The 24,630-nt window shown below is 34.0% G+C and overlaps 2 protein-coding genes across 2 annotated transcripts; one reads left to right on the forward strand and one right to left on the reverse strand.

The window, feature by feature from the left end:
- Positions 1-439: 439 nt before the first annotated feature.
- On the forward strand, positions 440-6,061 carry LOC105342380 (uncharacterized). Its single transcript, XM_011449305.4, has 4 exons — positions 440-781; positions 2,212-2,520; positions 2,644-4,481; positions 5,381-6,061. Exons 1-4 carry the CDS (start codon positions 541-543, stop codon positions 5,438-5,440), a joined length of 2,448 nt encoding a protein of 815 aa, XP_011447607.3. The 5' UTR covers positions 440-540; the 3' UTR covers positions 5,441-6,061.
- A 7,159-nt stretch (positions 6,062-13,220) lies between these two features.
- LOC105342379 (translation initiation factor eIF2 assembly protein) lies at positions 13,221-23,353 on the reverse strand. Its single transcript, XM_066082363.1, has 15 exons — positions 23,270-23,353; positions 22,749-22,922; positions 22,438-22,506; positions 20,455-20,509; positions 19,872-19,910; positions 19,495-19,590; positions 18,739-18,845; positions 18,300-18,433; positions 17,850-17,972; positions 17,593-17,621; positions 16,920-17,073; positions 15,819-15,835; positions 14,398-14,535; positions 13,679-13,810; positions 13,221-13,384 (listed from the first exon to the last, which is right to left on the reverse strand). Exons 2-15 carry the CDS (start codon positions 22,820-22,822, stop codon positions 13,328-13,330), a joined length of 1,224 nt encoding a protein of 407 aa, XP_065938435.1. The 5' UTR covers positions 22,823-22,922; positions 23,270-23,353; the 3' UTR covers positions 13,221-13,327.
- Between the last annotated feature and the right edge of the window lie 1,277 nt (positions 23,354-24,630).

Below are 24,630 nucleotides of genomic sequence, written 5' to 3' on the forward strand. Positions count from 1 at the left end.
GCAGATGTACAGTAGCTTCCTCAAAAAGAAATGGCGTACGGTATCACAACACAAAAACATCCACTTAACAAAGTCACACTTAACAGACATTGGTCTAGAGACCGCCAGAGAAACAGGGCTAACTTAACAGCATATCAATGTGCATGTCCCTACAAAAATTCTTATGTTTAATTAATGACTGATCCCCGAGTATTTCAAGACATTGCATTTGACAGCCACAGCACACTGATATGATAATCGAATTCAAAAACTCGGATCATTATAGCAGTAACGCTTTTCATACCAATTAGTTTTTTTCTCTTGCAATACACTTCCCATCTATTAATTAAAATGCGTGACGTGTACTGACATGACATCTCATTTGCATACAAATAAGGCATAAATTACAGCACACAAAACTAGATATAATATATTCATAAAGAACCGATGATATGCATTTCGTAAGAGGCTGTCGATTGTGTTAACGGCAATCATTTGGCAAAGGAGCCCGGAACATTCGGACGTACAGTGTGCTCTCAGCACAGGTTCCAACGCTTAGCAATGAATCGTTTCGGATTTCTAGCCCTATTGTTTTCGGTATGTCTGGATTGTGTGTCTTCCCAGAAGCCCTGTGACGGAGTTCTGGGACAGCAGTTCCGGCCTGACCTCGCAGACTGTCGGGTGTACTACCTGTGTGGACAGGGCAAAGACTGGAGACTACAGTGCGGACCCAACACAGTCTGGAGCCAGGAAATCGGCGCATGCGTGCCGGTTGGAAGTCCGGAAGATACTTGCACACAAAGTAGGCATTTCTTGGTTTTACAATTAAAAGTAAAAGTTTTTTTTTTGGTGATTTAAATTATTATTATTAAAATTCAAACACATAAAACATACCAAAATAGTTAACATTGAAATTTATTTCATCATGGTTCTTTTCAATTCCGAAGTTGATAACTTTCTTTAAAAGTATATAATATTCACTACCATTTACGTGAATTGAGAATAAATACTCTTTTCCGTTCGTGTACACACAATGTTTCCATATTTTTTACAATTAATTTGGTTGGCTTTTTTCTCCACACTTTTTTTGCAAATGCATGTATTTCTTTCACAATATTATCTCATGCCATTTCTATATTTTAATTTATTAATTTATTTTAACTTTATGGCCGAAATTAAATTTTTGGTTTAAAGTTTTTTTTTTCTTCAAACAAATACTCTCTTGCCTTAGAAATGTAAATGTTTTCGTGACATAAGTTTTTAATAGGATAAATTTCATACGTTTCCAGGATTAATTTTGGTTCGCAGCTGTCATAAATCTACGCTCTGTGTAGACAATATGATATGATAAATTGCATCCAAAAACAGATTTTAAGAGGCGAAGAAAATTTTTTGAGTTCCCTAACCTGTTTACTTATTAGGATGTCTGGTGTTTTAAACAATGTAAATCTAAAAAAAAAAAGTACCACAAAAACAACATCTATGAAGCTAATTTAATCAAATAGGACCCTTGTCAAATTTTTGTGCCTCATTAATTGGAACCACACAAAACTTTGAAACGTTTAGGCTGTTAATTGAATTTTGGATCCCGAAGAGACTAGTATTTATGTTAATGAACTTTTCAAAGAATCACTCTCTTCAAAACGTGATTCTCCGTGACAGAGAAATGACTTCGTTTGTCAGTGTTAGTACATGTACTCATGATTCACCGTCTTAGTGATTTTATAATTACGTTGTGCTCTAAAATTGGACAACATTTCCCCATTAGATTAAACATTCGCAAGGACAGCAGTATTTCCTTCCGAAACAGAGAGTTAGATTAATTTAATTGTAGTTTTTGTTTCTATGTTTACTTACACAAGATTTAAAAAATCTGAATTCCTACTATAAAACTTCCTCATAAACAATCATAATAGGAAAAGCTTTTTTCAGGAATAACCATTACAGAGTAATAAAAATTTATAATCGTAAAATTAAGGTTATACACTTACCGATATTGAGTACTAAAGAGTTAATACGTCAGACAGGTGTGCCAATTTATGTAGATTAATGACAATCAACACTATTAACAAAACTAAATATTTCGACTACTACTGTACATTGTATGTATCAAATACGTTCCGTCATTGACAGCGCAACTAAAGAACCCTGTCAAAATCTTCACGGGCTCTGTATTCCTGTTCAAAATTACCTGGAATAGTTCAGATTTATGATTTGTTTTTTATTCTACAGGTAACAAGGACCCACTTCCTTATACAGCCCCAAAGGGGGACCCCGCGGCCAGATCCCCTGGGTCAAGACATTACTCACCCTTCAGTGAGTCGACCTGGCGGCCAAAATGCACCCCAGGCTCCACCAAGAGGTTTCCTCACCCCAACCGCTGTGCCCAGTACTACGACTGTGGGGGTGATCCCAAGGAGGACTGGTGGGGCAAGCACCTGAGGGAGTGTCCCTACCCCACCGTCTACGACACCACCACCGGAAGCTGTGAATATTACACGACTGTCAACTGTGGTCAAAGAAAAATGCCACTTGATCCTTGTAAGTCCCTTGAGAAACCCTTATATACAGGCGTTTTTATCTCAACAACTTTTAGCCTTAGTGTATTTGGACTACAGTTACATTGTATGATAATTGTACTTAATTGAATCATTTTGCTTTTAGGCGATTACCTGGCGCATTCTTGCAGAAACGCTCACTGCTCCCCCTGTCACATCCGGTATGCTACATGTTCAGGACTTCCGGACGGAATCAACGTTTGGAGGGGACGAGAGAAGACGCCATTTTACGTCGTTTGCCAAGCACAACGAGTAGCTTTCCATGGACGTTGCATAAACCCAGAGCCTGGTAAAAGACAAATATACGACGGTGAATATCATACATGTGGTCGTCCTGTTGACTTTGAAATGGGAATGGTTCATCATATGCATAGAGGAGAAATAGGCAAAAGTCAGATTGTGAAACAAATAAACCACGCAAAAAGAGTAGGAAAAGCCGAAAAGCGGCCGAAGGCATCAATGGGAAAAAATAACCCGGCTCAACAGAGTGGTAATCAGCAAAAAGCGCAACAAGCAAGTAAACCACATATCAACCAGCCAAAAGCCAATCAAGCCTCACCACAAAATACAAACAATAACAATCAACCACCACAAAACAAACCAAACACACCACAACCACATGTCAACCAACCTAACAACAACCAGCAGCAACAAACTCCGTCGTCTTCCTCTAACAATGCAGCCAATAACCAGAACAGCCAGCATTCCCCTCACGTCAACCAACCAAAAACTGCTGCTCCTCAAAGCAATACGCAAACACCGCCAGGACCGGCTAATCAACAAACAAAGGCACCAGTTCCAAGCACCCCTCACGCAAACCAGCCCTCTGCGCATGCAAACCAACCAGCTGCACAAGCAAATCAGCCTCCTGTTCAAGCAAATCAACCTCCTGCTCATGTAAATCAACCTCCTGCTCATGCAAATCAACCCCCTGCTCATGTAAACCAACCTTCTGCTCAAGCTAACAAACCTCCCGCTCATGCAAATCAGCCTCAGTCTCATGCTCACGCTCAGCAACCTCCAAGTCAGCAAAACAATTACCAACCTCCTCAACAGCAACAATATGGACCTCCAGCACAAGGCCCACCTCCAAACTACGGACCTCCAAACAATCAGCCGAGAGCTCCGCAACCTCATCCCAATGTTGCCCCACAACCTCACGTTAACAAACCACACACACCGGTACAACATCAACGAACACCCTATGCTCAACCACATAGTCAACCTCAGGCACAGAAACCAAATTCCCTCCAGTCATTCATTGGAGAGATACAGAGCAAAGGAAGGTATCAACAACCACACCCGAATCGGCCAGTTCAGTATCCAAATCAACCTCAATCGAATACAAACGCACCTTTGCAAGTCGTTAGAGCCAAACCGGGTAAACGTCCACCTTTGCCTTACATGAATTCAGTTCCTTCAGTTCCACGCGTTCCATCCGTGCCATCAGTTCCACAATCTCAGCCAAGGAACCCAATACCAAGACAACACCACATTCAACAACAACCACCACCATATTCACATCCCAACCAACAGAGACAGCCGTCTTATCCCCATGTACCCCAACCTCTCCCCCCTGTACAACAAAGACCGCCGGCGCCAGTTGTAGCGGGACCCGTCCACAACGGACCAAGTCCCGCCCACCACCCAAATATGCCACAAACCATACAGAGGCCGAACACACAACCATCATATCCTCAACAACCATACGCCATTCCAAACCGACAGCACATCGCTCCTCAGCCAGCGCCGCAACAAAGAATGTATCCTCAGCCAGTTCCAAGAGCGCCTAGTCATGGTCCTCAGCCAATTCAGCCCCGCCCAGTTGGACCTTATCCCCAACCGCAATTATACAACGAGCCCGCCACCATTAGACAATCAATATCTCCAAAACAGAATGTAAACAATATTTCGCAAAAAAGATATCCTGTCCCCACAACCCAGGTAAGTAGGGTGTTTCAGCATAATCCTTACTGGAGAGAGGTGGTGGTGCAAGACGCAAAGCGCGAAAAAATAGCGGACCTAAAGAGCAAGCAGACCCCTGCGCAGCAAAGCATTCAGTCGAAATCTGATAGAGCAATGGAGCGCTATTCTAGTCATATTCTGGGATTAAATGAAGTGTATGAAAAAAATGCCAACGCAGCTCAACGAGCAAAAGACACTCTCCAGCAATTACAATTACACAAACAAAATGAGCATACAAGTTCCCATAACCAACAGCAAAACCACCCAAACCAACCTAACTATCACCAACATAATAAGCAAACTAATACTCAACAGCAGTCACAAAATCAAGTAAATACTCAAAATATAAATCACACACCGCAGCAAAATACACAACAGCAGAGCCATCTATCCTTGAATTCAGCGCGGCAACAGCAAGGTCAAAGCCATAATAATCATGGCTTCCATCCAAACCAACAAATGCAACAATCGCAACTTTCTAACTTAGCACAGCACCAGCAGTTCCAGCAGCGCGCGATGCAGCAAATTATGAGTGTTAATCCCACGCAGGCGTATACAAACCCGCGACTCCAGACTCATCAAAGCGCTGTAGGTAGCAGCCTCTACTTGCAAACTCCAATGCCTACTGTGCTAAGCAACTACCTCCCTGCAAGCACTGCGAGGACGGCTCTTCTGAATAGCAGATTTACAATTCAGAGCGGCGTGGCGGCTTCCAGGCTCAGCCAAGGATCTGGACATACTTTTTCGCAAAGCTTGTCAAATCCTTCCCAGTTCGCATTGACCAACGTAGCGTGAGCGCATGCGCAACGGCTAAGTGCAGCTGCAGCACTGCGATATGAGCGTAACTTTTCAAACTTTTGAGTTATTTTCTTTTGTAGAATAAGAAAAGACGAGAGCCCCCAAGAAGCTTACCACTTCGAAGGCAGACCGGTAAATAAGGTGTGAAAAAATAAACAGAAAGTGTATGTGTGTGACTTGATGACTGAACAGTCTGATTTGGGGGAAAAGGAAAAACAGTAGTCAAAGAGAACAGAAGTTTGATGCATACAATGTGATTGAATAATGAGATATCATTTTTGTTTTCGTGTTTTATTTGTCTTTCTGTTAACTAGAGACATCAGTATTATTATTTTATTTATTACTTTTTTTCAATTGTTGACCATAAAATGATTGACTTGTTAATTGGAAAGTGTGTATAGTTATTGATTTTCTAAATTAACGATGTCCTTTTCGGAGAGATCAGTGTTCGTCTGTTGAAATGTCCATTTCGAGCGATTGATGATAAAAGGTTGGCTCATACAGACCTGACAAAGTTCTAAACCCCTTGGCATAAAGACTTCCGAGCCAAATACCTACATGTACAGCGCAGTGGATGGGAAACACAGAGAGTAGACCCTCTCGTGTACCCCCGGGGAGGTGTTAGTGAAGTCCCACAGGGAGACGTCAGTGTTCCGGTCTTGTTGTTTTATTTTTAATGTATGACGTATTATTTACGTTAGATATACATTGATTGTTATTATTCGAAAAGACATGATAAATAAATTGTCTCAAAATACGTGTATATACATGATTATTGTTTAAACTATTCTCTTAGGAGTTCAGAGTATTTCATTCATGCAAAATACAGGACATGACACTTATTCGGATTCAAATTGTGGCAAAAGATAAACAAGATTTTCAAATTACTATAGTACCAGTATATAAAACATTAAATATAACAGAAAAATATTTTTACTTATAAATTGAAATCTTTGTAAAATTTCCATAAAATGTCGACACGGTTTTAATACCTGGCACCATTAAATCTTGTCAGGGAAATGGACATTCAACTTCGTGCGCGCCAACTCGCCTCGGTTTAATTTTTTTTCCTTTAACATGTCACAATTTTGACGTGAAATTTAATTAAATTTAAATTTGGCGATCCATCTGTCATGCTGATGAAATAAACACTGAATCATTACGTTGGTTATGCAAAATGCGCATATGCAAGTGCCTCCGATTTGACTAGTTCGGTTACATGGAATTTTAGGATCAGAATCAATATCAATTGGTTTGAGTCGTACATTTGAAATCATTTGTATACTAGTGACAAAATATCTTTGCTTATTCCTGCTTGTTCATGCTGGTATGAAGGTATTGAGCTTTGAAGAAAAAACAAAAGGTTTGGATTATCAACGCCGTCAGTTAATATAAATGTACACTAGCTGCTCAATAATATGTTTGAAAGAGCTGTTAAAAGATTACGGATTGTGTGCATGTATTAAACCGGTTAGATCGGGATTCGACTTTGTAAGTAGCTGTATGATCGCAATTGAATTTCCTATGTTAAGGGGGCAGTTACTCAGTAGATGACGTAAAGAATACGTTACTAAGTTAAGAGGACATGTGAAGAATACATTATAACATGGACGTTAAACAAATGATGATCCCGGAAATAAGATAGGAGCGTATCATGAAAACAACAAAAATAATTCAAAGACTCAGACATGCAATTAAAATTCAAGCAGATTTATACGCGTATTTGTTTAGATATACAACCCACGTAATTTGCATCATTTCATAAAACGGTAAAAGAAATGTTATGGTAGTAACTTTGTACAAGTTTACAATGTACAACGGTTAAGAAGGCTGGATGGTCAACAAACTAACCGTCAGATCTACCTTAAACTTTGTCATATTTTTTTTTAACCTTTAACTAATATTCAGTGAAAACCCCCAAATATTTTAGCTTTCAAATTTTATCATTTCCCTATATCTTTATACAGAGTTCTTCTTCTAAAGGAGGTTAATACAGCCTAAAAATGGCCACGACCATCGAGGCCTCTTAATGGCTTCAGAGAGTTATGTACATGTATATTTTTTTCCAATGCTCTGCTAATAACCCTTATTTATCCTTTATAAACCAATATAAAATACATTTATCTCTTACACCAGTTTTAACCGGATTGATTTACGTCTAGAATACATTGATTGGTATCAGAAAATTTTAATCCGAAGGTTCATTCACTGGAAATATATAGAGTCATGTAATTAACATTTTGGACTTTTCGATAAAACGAACACCTGAAAACTAAAAAAAAAAAAGTAAAAGAAAATAAGGATACATTATTTTATAAATGCTGTACAACTGTACAAAACAGGTTGGGTTCATTAACATTCAAAGAGGGCATCAGAGTAGCTATAAAAAGCACAAGGTGGCATCTATTATAAAAAAAACCACAGCCATTAACCGTCACAAAAAAACTTAAAGAAGCATAAATCACGCAACTTACATCATTTTAATTATTTTCAGCGAATTATTTTCGTGTTATTACTAATTAAAGAAACATCTTTTACTTTAAAATGCCAATTCATATCCTGAAAGTTCAAACAATATTAAAAAGAACGCGTTGGTATTTTACCGTACAAGTTTATAATTTATCCCTGTTAGGTCACTTGGCATTCAAATTAACGCTGACGTAATTTCAATCTGATTAAAATCAGATCCTCGATGCTCCCGTTTTAATGATGTTTCGCCACATCATTAAAACGGGAGCATCGAGGATCTGATTTTAATCAGATTGACGTAATTTAAAAAATATTTTGGAATAGAGAATCCAATAATGTTAGAGTTTGAAAATATTCTTCACAAAGAAAAAAAATTCACATTCATCACATTTATGTTCAGAGAGAGAGAGAGAGAGAGAGAGAGAGAGAGAGAGAGAGAGAGAGAGAGAGAGAGAGAGAGAGAGAGAGAGAGAGAGAGAGAGAGAGAGGTAAGTGTGCTTCTTGCCGAAATAAAGAGGATTTTTAGATTGCTTGCTTGACAATTGACAAAGATTGACTGATTGAAATGCAATCCATCATACACAGCAACGAATTTGAAACATCGTGATATTAAGAAATTTTAATTGTTAAAACATAAAGATAATTAAGTTGAACTTAATCACTACTGACATATATCTACTGTATCATCATTTAACAATGGAGGTCTTCAGATGACAAAAGGATAAAAGATGTCAGTGCATCTCAATTCATCATTTTAGTTTCCATAAGAAGTTAATGAATATGATAATTGGAGTCAGTTTTGAAAGAAGTTTTGTTCCCTTTCTCACCTGTTCAGTTTAATCAAGCGCGATTCCCTGATTTCCGTGTTTAAGTATTGGGGGATATTTCAGTATGGGCGAATATTGAATAAAATTTTATATTTACGGGGGGGGGGGGGGGGGTCGAAACTTTCTAAATAAAGAGATGACCCTATATACAATGTAGTGAAAATACCAATGGAACCCTACAGTAAAACTCGGTTATAGCGAAGTCCTAGGGACCAACTGATTTACTTCGTTATATCCGTAATTCGTTATATCCCTATAACGAATTCGTAAAAATAGCTATAGCGAATTCACTGTATACATGTTTTCTTTTACCAGACTATAATTTTTACTAATTGACGCTTAGAATAAATATATATTAGTTTGATACCTATAATTCAATTCTTTATTTCTTTAAGCTTTACAGCTTATCAGTATGACATATGTATAACATGAGGTGGTAGTGTATTTACAGGAGAACTTGTGCACGTACAGATAATAACATTTACTGTTACATATACAGGTTGAGAAAACAAAAGACTACAATTATGTAATACAGTTGTCCCTTAATAACATACTTTTTGAGATGAATTTGCCAAGATTACAGAGATCTTTGACATTGTCAGTATTAAAAAGTTGAATTAATTTAAACATACAAGGTTTTTTATAATAATATTCTTTCATGTATAATCTGCGCAATGTTCTGTATAGAGGACAAACAAATAAAAAATGGAATTCATCTTCAACACTAGATTTGCAATGTGGACAAAATCTATTTTCTCTATTTGTGTTATTATATCTACCAGTTTCAATAGCCAGGCGATGTGACGATAGTTGTAATTTAGTTATATATTTCTGTAATTTAATGGGAATAGATTTTCTTAAATAGTATTGAAGATGTATACCATCGATAAGATATTTGTAAAAAGAACATTTCTTTGAATTTTCAACATTTGCAAAAATATCTTGTTTTGCCTGATCAAAAATTCTTTGTTTTACAAGTTGTAAAATACCATTGTTTATTTTTTGGTTAGACCATATATCAAGAAAACCGAGGTCAATGAGAATTTTCTTTACATAGAAAACCCAGTTTTTATAACCGTGTTCTTCACAATTAATATACATAACTTCGTAGCAATGTCTAATTATACAATTGTCACTAATTAAGACATTTTTCCAAAACTTAATAATGTTAAACATTCTATAATGTACAAGGGGCACACGGCCTAATTCAGCATATAAGTAAGCAGTATTTGTACTTTTCTTCACTCCGAGAATTTGTTTACAGAAGTCTGTATGAAGTTTCTCGATATTGCAACCTATATTATTTCCCCATATTTCTGAACAGTAATTAACAATTCCACCAATAAAACAATCAAAAAGCGACAATAATGTTTCTATATTAAATGACATTCCCCGTATATTCTTTCTAAGCGCAAACAATGCTTTTCTACCTTGTTCTGATAATTGTTTTTCAGCTTTGGTAAACTTGTTGTTAAAGTTGAAAAGTATTCCTAAGTAAGTGAATTGTTGTACAATTTCTAAAACATCATTACCAATATGCCAACACTCACTATCTTTTACTCTGCCATTGTTTCTAAAAACCACAATTTTTTACTTTTCCGCATTAACATGCATTTTCCAAGTATTACAATAGCTATGTAGTTCATTCAAAAGACATTGTAAACCTTCCACAGATTCAGAGAACAGGACCATATCATCAGCGTACATTAAAAGAAACAGATTTAGGGAAGATAACTCGTAAGACAAACAACCGGCATTTAAAAAGCTATTTTCGAAATCGTTAACATATAAATTGAATAAAATAGGTGATAACACTTCGCCCTGCATTAATCCTAGGTTATTACAAAAATATTCACTTAAAAATGATGATGATAATGATCGGATTGTTAGTCAAATAATTTATATGAAAATAAATTTATTCAAAGTATTATGTTAAAAAGTATAGTACAAACTTTATTAAACTGAAAGAAATTCATTATAAAAGTGTTAAATTTCGTTATCATTAACTTCTGCGGGACTCAAAATCAGTTCGCTATATCCAACTTGTTATATCCGAATTCGTTAAAACCGTAAAATTTTGCAAAGGTTTGTTAAGAATTTTACTGGGGACTCTAAAAAGAATTCGCTATATCCGAGAATTCGCTATATTCGTGTTCGTACTAAACGAGTTTTACTGTATATCAAGCTCGTCCCTCTTTACCCTGCTACAAAATTGATTCGAGGATGAATTTCTAAAAGGAAATCTGAAATGTAATTTAAAGTCGCACAGTGTCAGTCAAAATCTAACAGAAGTCGTCATTTACCATGTCAATTTTACAAATGATTAGGTTATTTATCCCTTGACTTATATTAGAGTTGTCTATCTTATCAAACGTTCACTTTTAGTGTTGAGCACATAAATTGGCCAGTTTTGGTGGATCCTACTAACTTTTTTTTATTAGAATCGTAAAGGTGGATCACATCTTTCTTTTTTTAATTCCGATGCAATTTCAAAATATGATTTAAAATCAACCAATCCAAAGTTTGGGAGCTAAATATCTGTTAAACAGATTGTGAATTGATCAATCGGCAATCCTCGGCCGATTCCGCTAAGCTCCATACATACTAATGTTAATGTCGAGTGCGCGAGACATCCGAGTAGTTCCGAGTGTGAATTGATTGCGAAGGACATGATTTCAAGATGTTTACAACAAGATGCCCATGGGCTACATCGCTCACATGAACAACAGTTCCTTTTAACATTCTGTTTCGTACCATATGCTATTTTCTATTTTAAACTTTAAACCCCTTCAAAGCTGTTCCGTGGTTTTTGGTTGATTATAACAGTTTAGAATCTACACTATCTTTGGATGCTTGCTTAGTAATCTCACAAACTGTAGCTTTGTAGCTCTTGGAAAGAATTTTTTTAAACATTTTTCATAATATATATTTCTATGTTAAACATTGAACCCCTCTTGGGGCCCAAGTATTAGTCCGGTGGTCACGCCTTTATTGATTAAATTATTTAAGGATGCTTGCATAGTAATCTCACAAATTGAAGCATTGTAGTTCTTGAGAAGAAGATTTTTAAACATTTTTTTTATTTATTTAAAACTTTGAACCCCACCTCAGGCCTTAATTTTTTCATTATATATACAAGCTTTTCTGTAATTATTGGCTTTCTGATGCAGTGGTTCTTGAGAAGAAAATGTTTAAACATATTTTCTATGTATTTCATTGTTAAAATTTGACCCCCGCCTGGGGCCCCCGTTTCGGTCCGAGGGTCACGATTTTAACAATTTAAAATTTTCAAGAAACATGGTTTGGTGTGAATATTGGCATTTCTGGTGCAGTGGTTCCTGAGAAGAAGATTTTTAAACATGTTTTCTTCCTATTTCTATGCTTAAATTTGAACCCTGCCTGGGGCCCCAGTTTTGGTCTGAGGGTCACGATTTTTACAATTTAGAATTTTCACTATGTATACATGCTTTTGTGTAAATATTGGCATTTCTGATGCAGTGGTTCTAGGATAGAAGATTTTTAAAGACACACACCCTATACTCATTGTTTCGCAATTATCTCCCTTTAGAAAAGGGTTACACCCTTTATTTTTACAATTTAGAATCCTCTTCCCATAAGGATGCTTTGAACCAAGTTTGGTTAAAGGACTATATATGGTTTGAGCCTAAAATGGCCCCCTAAAATGAACATTGACATTTTACTGTAATTCTTTGTTTTATTTGTACAAAAATACATTTGAAGTTTTTTCATAATTTTCATTTTGATTTTAGTGCCCACAATTTAACAATATGACATCACAAAGTTTACCTTTTCCTGCCATTTTCTTAATTGTAGCATAAAACGGCTTGTTTTGAAGCAGTTTTTCAAGGAAACATTGAGCGACTGCTTGAACAAACAAAATTTTTTCACCAAAGATGTATTTTTCCAATACTTATAAGTGACAAAAAGTTCAGTCTTGTTCAGAGTCGCTCTATATTTCCCATTCGAAAAAAAGGTAAGAAAAATGTAAAATTTTGATTGATTTTGATTGAATTATAAAAATAGCGTCACTTCTGACGTCATATACTGCCAGTGAGTGCATATAATTCAAATTAATAGGTGAAAAACATATTTCTTGTCAACTCTTTTATAAGATAACACAACAAATTAAGGTACCTGAATCATTTTAAAAATAGCGAATTATGGGGGCCAAATTTGACTAATATCATATATAGTTCTTTGGCCCAGTGGTTTTAGAGAAGAAGTCAAAAATGCGAAAAGTTTACAGATGGACAGATGGACAGACAGTAGGACAAACAGACAGACGCCGGACAACAGGTGATCAGAAAAGCTTACTTTAACCTTCGGTTCAGATGAGCTAAAAACCATTCATAGCTTCCATCCAGGGTTCTCTCTCCTTACAATAACCAGAGGATCGACTCGCTTACAAAACTTAAATGATATATACATCTTTCTTAGAGTGGAAGAAGAAAAAACAAACTGTTACAATATCATAAAAAATTTAATAAAAAAACAAATACAGTTACCATACTGTATCATTGCTGATGTATGAATTTATGTGCAAACAAAATTTGTCAGGAAAATATTGCTGCTGATCTGAACAACCTTCTGAGTGACCTCAAAATCTCTCTCTCTCTCTCTCTCTCTCTCTCTCTCTCTCTCTCTCTCTCTCTAATGGTCAGTCCTGTGTAAGAACCACTTCCATGGACAAGTCATAGTTTAAGGTATTTGTCAGGTCTGATCATTGTCCTCATCTGAGCTACTGTCCTCCTCTTGCTGCTGTTGCCTCTGTAGAAGACAGACAGTTGTACGTAATATAATAATGACAAGTATATTAAAAATCATCTAAAAAGCAAATTGTGTTAGGGACTTTCCCAGTAGTTATAATTTATTCTTAAATCAAAAAACAGATTTCAGGCTGGGAAAGTTTCACGATAATAAACATGAAAGCTTTCAAAAATGATGAGGTCAAATTCAAATAATGACACATTAAATGAATACGACAATTTAAAAAAGATTGATGCTTATACTTGATATAGCAACAATACTGGTGAAACATAAAGTTTATGAACAATTACTTACAAGTTTTAGTAGATCGACTAGTTTACTGGCATCAGTGCCTGTGGCTAGGTCCAGAATGTCCCGGGGGACACCAAATGTAGACAGGGGGTTAGGCTGAATACCCTCACTCTCCTTGTACCTGAACACTGGATGCTATAAGTAATAATTATTAGCTATTACATGTACATTTGTACAGTTTATTTGGTATTACATGTACATTTGTACAGTTTATTTGGTATTACATGTACATTTGTACAGTTTATTTGGTATTACCGGTACATGTACATTTGCACCTGAACATTGGCTGCTACAAATACAATTTTTATTATGAATACATGTACCTTTTCAATTTTTGAATTTGCATTGATTTTCAAATAATGTACATTTTTTGTTCAATGTCAAATTTCCAATGATATGATTAATATCTATATTTTGCCAAATGAAAAAGTACTAATTTTTAAAGGTTTATGTTAGATTTAGCTTTGCAAGACCCTAAAATATATTTCTTCAAATACACTGCTTTAAAAGAAGAGAGATAACTTATACATGCACATTTATCAATGCTCCTTATGGTCTTGGCATAAAGTAAGATACAGGCATGTAGAAATCATGATAGGTGCCCCTATCCACCCCAAAATAGTTTCCAATGATACAATTAAATATGAACCCTTCTTTGTAATGCTGTAAAATTTAGGGAAATTTAAACAATTTCCCCTGGTTGACAGTATAACAGTTGCTACCTTTGTTTCGCTGTCTGTTCCCTTGAGGTCTACATCACTGTCTGTCAGTTCATCCCAAGTGTACATCAAACCATCAGTCACCTGACCAAAAGGATTAAAGTCTAGCAGGAGTAGTTTCCCCTGAAATACAAATGAAAATTATAGAATACAAATGGAAAATTATAGAATACAAATAAAAAATATTACAATACAAATGAAATTCATACAATGCAAATGGAAAATTATACAATACAAATGGAAAATTATACAATACAAATGGAAAATTATACAATACAAATGGAAAATATTGAATATTGCAATGTTTGACATGCCATACTCCTTTAAACAGTAAAATGATTTCAGATAATGTACTTACAATTGTTCATTATTATATGTTTACATGAATTGAAAATAGGATCTTTTTAAAGAATTTTTTTTTTTTTTTTTTTTTTTTTTTTTTTTTTTATTTGAAGTTGAACAATCAAATGCATTTGTATACAATAAAGTGATAACAGCTTTGAGAAAATTTACTTCAAAACAAAATTTTTCCTTGAGAGAGAGAGAGAGAGAGAGAGAGAGAGAGAGAGAGAGAGAGAGAGAGAGAGAATTGGTTGTTGAACATGAGTAAGTAATTGATTTATAGTTTTATATCATCTCTATATAGTCAGAGTCTGCTATAATTGTTTAGTGAAGTCTATTAAGAAGAAAAAGCCAAGTTTCCCATCTCTTATAAAAATCATCTAATCTGCAATTTCGGATAGCTATATATCTTAGAGTTGATATATGTGTTTTAATATCTATAAGTAATTCATGAATTGTTAGTGCTTCATTAAGACATCTTTTCCTATAGATATAGGATTTCATAACCAAGAAGATAGAATAAATGTCTGTAGAAATAGGGTCAGAGTGTAGCCCGAATATAAAAATTAAAGGATCTCTTTGGATTGTAATTCTCTTTGATTGACAGAATTCAAAAAATTGCTGAAAGAGTTCTTGAACATTAGGACACTCCCATAGTACATGAAAAATTGTTTCATCATGTTGTTTACAAAAGTTACACAACTTACTACATTCCTTTCCTATTTTAAATAGATATTTATTAGTTGTTAGAATGTGGTGATTAATTCTAAATTGCAGCCATTGTAATTTGGTACTTTTAATGTTGACAAAAGGTAACTGGTATATGGTTTTCCACTGTAAGTCTGACAACATAAAAAATAATCCCCATTTTGATTTATTGAAAGATGTGACATTTTCCATGTTTAGAATATTATACATAATCTTAGATCCTTTTCGAGGTGAGCAAAATAATTTAATGTGGAAAGGTATAAAAGGCCTTGGGTTATCATCTTCTTTTGAGATTCCATGATAATGTAAACTAGTTAAAATAGATTTTTGTAAACCAAGATAAGTAAGGAAGTTTGACTTGACATCAAACTTACTTTGAAGGTCTTGTAAACTTAAAAAGGACCCATTTTCATCCAGCAAATCATTGATATAAACAATATTCTTATTGAACCAATCAATAAAGAAAATTGATTTCCCCCCCATTGTAATATTCTTATTGTACCATATGGGTTGTGTAATAAATTCATGCCATGTAAGTAATTTCATTCTATCTTGTATATTTTTAAAAGCAATAAATGTATCCTTCCAAAAGGAGTTTCTAACTAAATTAGTTAATATACAGGATATGAAGTCTGGCCCAGTCTTCAGCACTATGTCCGTATTAATTGATTTATTTAATAATATATTCCATTTTGAATTTGGGCTATTTATCAATCTTCTGATCCAGGATGACTTTAGACTTTGGATGTAATTATTTATTTCAATCATTTTGAGACCACCATCTGAGTATTCTTGTGTAATTTGTTTTCTTTTTATTTTGTCCACCTTAGATTTCCAAAGAAAATTAAACAATATTTCATTTAAGTCTTTAATAAATTTATTTGATGGTGTTGGAAGTGAAATAAACAAATGATTCATTTGTGATATAATAAGAGATTTGATCAAAGTAATCCTACCAATAGGAGTTGTATGTCTTTTGTTCCACTGATTGATGATTTCTTTAATTTTAACTAACTTTTTATCATAATTGAGTTTTGGAATATTTGCTAGATCTACGTCAAATTGGATGCCTAGTAATTTAAATTGTGTTGTCCAATGAAAATTCATTTCATGACATAATTTTTCAGTAGAATATTTTTTGCTGCCTATCCAGACTAATTGTGTTTTCGATAAATTAATCTTGAGTCCAGAGATTGTATTAAAATTATTCAATTCATCAATAGTTGTTTTGAGGGATTTTTCTGAGCCATTTAAAATTAGTACAGTGTCGTCAGCATATTGAGATATAAGATATTCAGTATCATCTATTACTATTCCTTGTATATTCTTATTACTTTTTATCTTATAGGCCAAAATTTCTGCACACAGTAGGAATAAATAAGAAGAGATCGGGTCGCCTTGGCGACATCCTCTGCTAGGTTTGAAAAATTTTGAAAGATATCCAGCTTGTGTGTAAAATTTAGGGAAATTTAAACAATTTCCCCTGGTTGACAGTATAACAGTTGCTACCTTTGTTTCGCTGTCTGTTCCCTTGAGGTCTACATCACTGTCTGTCAGTTCATCCCAAGTGTACATCAAACCATCAGTCACCTGACCAAAAGGATTAAAGTCTAGCAGGAGTAGTTTCCCCTGAAATACAAATGAAAATTATAGAATACAAATGGAAAATTATAGAATACAAATAAAAAATATTACAATACAAATGAAATTCATACAATGCAAATGGAAAATTATACAATACAAATGGAAAATTATACAATACAAATGGAAAATTATACAATACAAATGGAAAATATTGAATATTGCAATGTTTGACATGCCATACTCCTTTAAACAGTAAAATGATTTCAGATAATGTACTTACAATTGTTCATTATTATATGTTTACATGAATTGAAAATAGGATCTTTTTAAAGAATTTTGTCCACAGGTCTTAAACTATTAATTCTGCAAGATAAATCAATACTTTGGAAAGAAATATAACTCATTTTTCCTTTTTTGACCTTAAATTGAAAAAGTGGGCTTTCTGTATATCAATAGGCCAATAAAGATTTAACAAATGAGGTAGCGTTAGATCCAATGCAGCAATTACCAAGAAACTAAACATTACTTATTTTGGTCTCAGTTGTGAACTATTTTCATTCTTACCTGATCCCTTCTGTAGACATCAAAAACATCTAAAAACAAAACATTACCTTGCATTAATAATTCAGAAGTTTTACACATTTAAAAGTCATAAAGTTTTGAAACAGAGGGGGCATTTCAAATTGCAAACCTTAAAATTTGTTCGTTCTAGTGAATGAATATGATTTTGACAAAGGTGTTTAAAAGATTTGAAATATTAGGTATGCAGGAACAGAATGGAACAAAGTGTAGTGCACATTTGCTTATACATGTACACTCACAGTTTTCATTTGGAAACTTGAGGTTAACCATGTGATAGAAGAAAGCCTGGATGTCAGAGACAATGTCTGTCTTCTCATGTCTGATGAAGTCATAAAACGCTGTGTGATTCCTCTGACAAATAGCTGTTGATAAGAAGTACAGCCATATTTAATATAACACAATGACAATGTATAATCTTATAAATTAATGTTTTAAAAGTAAAGCTAAAGTAGAAAAGAAACTGAAAGTAATATACAGGTAGCACCGATATATGAAGCCATATCAACATTAGGTTATTAAGAGAGAATTTTAAATTTCATAAATAAAAACAGAATACAGGTATTCAAAAAGAAAACTAGGAAAAGTAAAGTTGCACCATCATAATTAGATGTACAGTTACTTCCAGACAAAAATCAAAAGATTAAATTATTTTCATAGCATACACACTCAATGCTATAAATACCACTTGCCTATAAGTTTATTATTTCTGACAAAACATCGGAACTCGTAGCCCGGGTTTAAGTCTTGCCACTTCCGTAGTATCAGACTGTATCCAATATTTGGCTGCTCTTCGTTCTCCTCATAGTCCTCGCAGTGAATAAATCTGACAAAAGATCAAAGAGGACTTTGTTCTCTACCTATTTTACACAAGAATTTAATTACATGAATTTGCTTATACATGTATTTATCAAATCGCAAAAATATATATACTGCAAGCACTGAACTTTTGTTTAAATTTCATATAATTCACAACAAAAAATAAAAGCAACATTACAAAAACCACAATGGATTTCTCTATTAATTCAATGTCGATATTAATTCTTTGCGTTTAGTATATTAGTAATTTACAATATGTACTCGTGGCTTATATTTACTAGCTGCTTTGAGCTTAAATCAAACTGTACTCACGGTTGTGTAAGGTCATGGGTTATGAACTCTGAACTTTTCAGTAGCAGGTAAACATCACTAGGACAGGTACATTTTAAACTTTTGTCAAAAGCGATCCATGTGGCATCCTGTTAAAAGAAGTAATGCTATTAATAGTTTCGGTAAAATAGCTACTTTTAAACATTTAACATTTTGTTATGTTATTTTTTTTGCACGGTACAAGCACTTTCCTCTTTATATATAAAACATTCATACATATATGAACAAATGAACAATTGTAATTTGTATAAACATCATATCAGAAGAGCAAATAACAGGATACAAGACTTGAAGGAATGAAATTCACTTAACTGTTACATGTAGCATGAAATCATTGTACATGTTCACTATATGTAACCATGCTTTTTCTGCGATATGTAATTTAGAATGGGAATCACACAAAATTCAAGATCATAAGTTATAAGCCCCTTGGTTCCAAGATTCAACAATGTAAGAAGTACGAAAATAGATTCAACTTTAATATATGTTTTATAAAAACTGTATGTTTTTTGCAATCACTTATTTACCAAAGCCATCTTTCCTATAGTGGAATCAATTCTAAATTGACAAATTCCTTGAATCATGTTTCACTGAATACTAGATGACCAGCCCTATTTTTGTGATAAATCAGCTGCAATCTAACTCTTTTTTTGTAACAAATCAGCACCCTAACCAAGAAAAATTCTTTTGCATTTAAATGATATTTGACAAGTGTTCATTTTGTTATGATTTGCTTACCTTTGGAGAGCTCCAGTTGAGTTTAGGAAACACCCTCCCACCCAGCATATTAATGGCCTTCTTGATGGCTGAATCAAAGTCTGGGAAACTTGGTGCCTGGGTTTAAAAGAATTACACAGCTAAATTAATGCTTCTACATGATAATATATACTCATGTCTCGTGTAACAACTTGTCAACCTACCTTAACATTAAATTTGGGGAAGGGGGGGGGGGGGTAATCAACATTATATAGTTAAACTTGGTTAAAGACAAAATTTGGAAATTCATCAAATCAAGAATACTGGCGGATGCTAAAAAAATCAGAATTTTGATGTTGATTAAAGAAATATGTTTACAGATTTGAAAAAAAAAACTAATAGTTAGTGACACTACCTACCGTTGCTTCCAATGTGTCTGTGTCCCAGTTAACATCTAACTGTAACAGAAAAACAGAGAGCTTAAAGTCAAGGTCAAACTACCTGGCGTTCAAAGCAACAATGTGTGGTACAGTAAATTAATTATTTCTGGCAAATATTTATGAATTTTTTCCCCTTTCTGATTTTTATCTGAAGTGACTGGGGTAATTGAACATATTCCTGTAAGTCAGAATTGTAAAGGTAACTGCCTTCATTTGGTTTTTCTTTGTATAGACCGCTTCACGGTAGCTGTGGCACTGATCTTTTTCAGGACAAAATGACATAGTTTGGTGAAATATGATGTTAATATGAACGTTAATTGTTTAAACTACATCATTTAATTGTCTGCCTACTTAAACTTTGCTAAAATTTATCAATATTTGCCCTGCAAGAGAGTAGTACTGCAGTTACTATGAAGGCATCTATTCTACCAGCAGTCTCTCTCTTTTTCTTACACATGTATCACCTAAAACAACTTCTTAAGTTTTGTTATAAAGTGTTTACAGACTTGTTTCATTCCTTAGTTTCACAGAAGATTCAGCCATACAACCCACTTCTAGTTACCTCTTCTCCAACTCGGTCTTCATCATTCTCTCTGTCTCCTGATGTCACCAGACTCCTGTTGTTAAATAAAAAACAAAATTAAACTTGAGGTTGATCAATGAACAAACTCTGATAGTTACATACTTTTAATCCATATTTCACTGTATAATTTAAAATTCAAAAATAACCATGATGACATACTTTTCTTCTTGTTTTATATAGTAAAATTTATTGAAGACAAAACAAAAGATGGGATTAACAATCTAAATATGTCATCATTTAAAATGAATACCGGTACTGTAGATTCCTTATTTTATTCAAGTATTTATTTCCACAATTTGGTAACAAATTAGGGTAATATATTAAAATCATTTAAAACACCATATACTTTTATTACAACTTTAAGAAGTTAAAAACTGTTGAAAAAATGATAGAAAGATTTTTATATCTGCAAGGAGTGCTTCTCACAATTTTCTGTGGATATTAATTCCTCAGGTTTAAGGTACCTCACTACACCTACACTTATACTTTTTAAGACACTACGTCACAAGATAGCAATTTAAATGTTTTGTTAAACTGTTTATATCGTTCGATTGGGTTGTATATCGTCGTAGCTCAGTGGTTAAAGTATTGGGCTTCTGAACCACAGATGATAAGTTCGAATCTGTTTGGAGCTTTCGTCATGTTAACTGAATTAAAATTTTGAAAATGTCATTTTTCATCCAAAATTGCAATTTTTTTGCCTATTAGACTTCAATTCTTCTTATACATTATGATATCTTTAAGAAATGAAGATAATAATTTTTCTATTGATCGACGTATCAAAGAAAAATTGACTGAAAAACTTCATCAATGCGCGTAGCGCATTGATGAAAAAGTTTTCCTGTCAATTTTTTCTTTGATACGTCGATCAATAGAAAAATTATTATCTTCATTTCTTATCATTTAATTAAACATTTTCAAATAAAAAAATGTGAAGTGTCATTGATCAGAAATGTAAATAATGTAAATGAAGCGGCGCGTATGAATACAAAACAACAACAGCAACAATATTCAAAATGGATGCGCCTTCAGCTGATGCAGAGCTATTGTGCTGAATTTAATGGATTAAACACAAATAGTGAGTTAAAATCTGAACCGGCTAAATTGAAAACGAAAGGAAAATACATGCGATAGCTTGTGATATTATTCACTGTACAGAAAAACTCTTAATAAAACTAGTTTTCATGTGAGATCGCTGAAATATGCAACTGGACATAACCATCCAAGGAAAGGCGATCGTGGACGAAAATAGCTGATATATCGACAAAGAACAGTATGTATAAGCGACTTTTGTAAACGTTGTGGTAACTAAATAGCCAGTGATGTACTTAAATGGTATATCTGCCACTTGGAATGCACCGAAGGAGTTGATGCATTACTCATAGCTTTTCTTTACGACGCTTATTCTGATGACCGATCATCTACGTGTGTAAATTAAAAAAATTATCGTTACCAAATTTGAACAGCAGTGTTACCGTGAAAGTTTTAGGCCTATTTGTTCGTTATAATATTCCTGGAAAGAAACAGCCAGCCTCGCTGTAAATGTTGATTGATCTCAAGCAGACGAAATCGTGAGAAGACGCTTAATTTTCTATTTCGTGAATCAAACAATGTGTTTTGTTTAATTTTGAAGGTTAAACTTTCAAGTTTTTATATTCACAAGGTTGCATTTTGTTTGCTGACAATAAAACAGACACAACTTTACATTTTGTTGACAGTGTTTATCTTGGAAATTCCCATTCTATAAATAGTGTTAAATCAGAACAGTTGAGAAAAGTAGATCCGGCAAAATTTTATTGATGCAGGTATCAAAGAAATTTTTCAACCAATCAGAAGCGCCGATATCTCATCAAACGAATAAATATTACCTAAATGATATCATAATCAAGTAATTTTCTGCTGATTTGAAAAAATATTTCACTATGTAGTGAGCCACCTTAATGAGGAATCTCCAGCACTTACCCTTCTGGCAACACGACTCCATCAGTGTGTAGGTACTCTAAAAATTCTGCTGGCAGAGGTATCAAAATACTGTAATACAAAATAGTTAATGAGTCAAAGAGTATTCTTTTCATATTTTGTCATCTAAATATTGCTCTTAATTTATCTTTAGCATGATTTTTCTTGTATACTTTACTCAAGATATATTGAATAAAAAAAGCATTCTTTCATTAACCTAAACTCATTCATAGATAAAACATTCCTGTGATAATTTTTATCTCAAAGTGAGGTGTTTTTTTTGCTTAATAGGTAAAATGTAAAAACAAACTTACCTTTTAATTGAAACTTGTTTAAACTTTGGATACCAGACAGGGAAGCTGCAATGTAAAACTTCAGAAACCTTCATATTCTTTCTCTTGAGTGAAGTGTAATGTAGGTGATTCTTATCAAAGTGGGCGTTGTGTTAATTTAATGTAATTCACGCCCTGCATTGAGAAATTCCAACACTGAAATAAAACAAATTGTGCCAATTTCAAACATTTTCAAAACAACTTCTTAAACGACACGTGTTAATAGTTTCAAATCAAAAATTGTGATAGGATTGTATTCAACATTTAAATACGTGTTTACGTCTCTAATTATGCATACAAATATACGAAGAAAACAATGTACATGTACCTATTAATTATGTAAAAAGTCTGATGCAATAACTGAAGAGAGTTACAGAGAACGTAGGTTTATCAAATCGTTCGCGTCCTCGGTAGAATTTCGTTTCAATAAATTCTACAAATATCAAATCACAAAGATCTGGATAATATATCATACAAAACATACAGAGTTATCTAAATCTTACCAACTGTCAGACCGCCAGACGGGTCGGCAAAATAACAACAAACACACATGGACTAACTTTCGTAACTTCAGTACTAGAGAGCTCTCAAAATGAGAGGTTACTCCGGATTCCAAATACAATTTTTTATCGGTTTCGGAAAAGGGCGAGAGTGATCCAAAGTTAAATACAAATTAAATATAATAAAAATAAACTACATTAAGTATATTTAGTTTGTGCAATGCACTTTGAAAAAAGAAACAATAGCAGTGGCGTCCGAAGCAAATTGAAAGTGGGGGGGGGGGCTATGACTCCTATTAAAATCTTTTTATAATTTTCTTTGCTGCGAGAAAAAGTGGGGGCTGAACCCTCCCTGATGCTATGTTCCTAATGTTTAGGTCTAACTTTGCAAAAAGTTGGGGGGGGGGGGCTAGTAAACCTAGTAACCCCCCCCCCCCCCCCCCCCCGGTTCCGAGGCCTATGTATAGTAAACATTAAGTTACGAAAGATATAGCTATTGAAACGATCGAGGTGCTACCGAGGACGCGAACGATTTGATAAACTTACGTTCTCTAAACGTAAATCTCTAATCATATCTCAACTTAACCACTTATCTATAACCTGATAACCTTAACAAACCCACAACCTATGATAATGAAAGAACTAAATAGCATTATTTTAAGATTGTTATGGAATGTTGACAAAGTAAAAAAAGAACAAGATTGTTACACAAAAATATTCTCAAAGAGGGCTAAAAATGCTTGACTTCAAAAGTCATATAAAATGATTAAAACCTACATGGACAAGAAGAATTCCTTATAACAATTCAAAGTGGAAAACTTTGTTACAAAATGTAGTAAATATTGAACTTTAATTCAACACAGGAACTGTATACTCAGTCTACCTTGTAGAGAATACTAAAAAGTGACTTTTAGGAAGAGGTTTTTATAGCGTTAAAAAAATCTAAGATAAAAACTAAATTAGTGATTGGAAAGAATATTTTAGCCAGCCTTTGTTGCATAATAAAAGATTTAAGATAGGGAAAGAAACAGTTTTTTACAGATCTTGGCATAAAAATAATATTATATATGTAAATGACCTTTTAGATGAACGGGGAAATTTTGTATCTATAGATACAGTAAGTTCAATATAAAACAAACCATGTAACTTTTTAAAGGCTCAAGCAGGCTTAGCTGCAGGTCTGTAGCCTCCCATACTAAAAATCTGCAATTTACGGCGCACAAAAAATTGCGATAGTTTTTTGACTGATTAACCTTATTTTCACACAAATTCTGTGAAAACAATTAGTACCATTAAATTCTTCAGACAATTTACTACTGATATTGTCATTTAACTTGCCTCAGACTTTTTTTGAAACATGCTAA

This window comes from Magallana gigas, chromosome 4, assembly GCF_963853765.1.
Source record: "Magallana gigas chromosome 4, xbMagGiga1.1, whole genome shotgun sequence".
Classification (NCBI taxonomy): domain Eukaryota; kingdom Metazoa; phylum Mollusca; class Bivalvia; order Ostreida; family Ostreidae; genus Magallana; species Magallana gigas.

What these genes read in the sequence shown, in the direction of transcription:
- LOC105342380 (XM_011449305.4), top strand. Translation starts at nt 541, where the DNA reads ATGAATCGTTTCGGATTTCTAGCCCTATTGTTTTCGGTATGTCTGGAT. An exon ending in GGAAGATACTTGCACACAAA is followed by an intron (nt 782 to 2,211) that starts GTAGGCATTTCT and finishes TTTATTCTACAG; the next exon opens with GTAACAAGGACCCACTTCCT. An exon ending in AAAAATGCCACTTGATCCTT is followed by an intron (nt 2,521 to 2,643) that starts GTAAGTCCCTTG and finishes TTTTGCTTTTAG; the next exon opens with GCGATTACCTGGCGCATTCT.
- LOC105342379 (XM_066082363.1), bottom strand. Translation starts at nt 22,822, where the DNA reads ATGAAGGTTTCTGAAGTTTTACATTGCAGCTTCCCTGTCTGGTATCCA. An exon ending in CAGACACATTGGAAGCAACG is followed by an intron (nt 19,591 to 19,871) that starts GTAGGTAGTGTC and finishes TTTTAAACCCAG; the next exon opens with GCACCAAGTTTCCCAGACTT. An exon ending in CAGAAATAATAAACTTATAG is followed by an intron (nt 17,973 to 18,299) that starts GCAAGTGGTATT and finishes TCTTATCAACAG; the next exon opens with CTATTTGTCAGAGGAATCAC.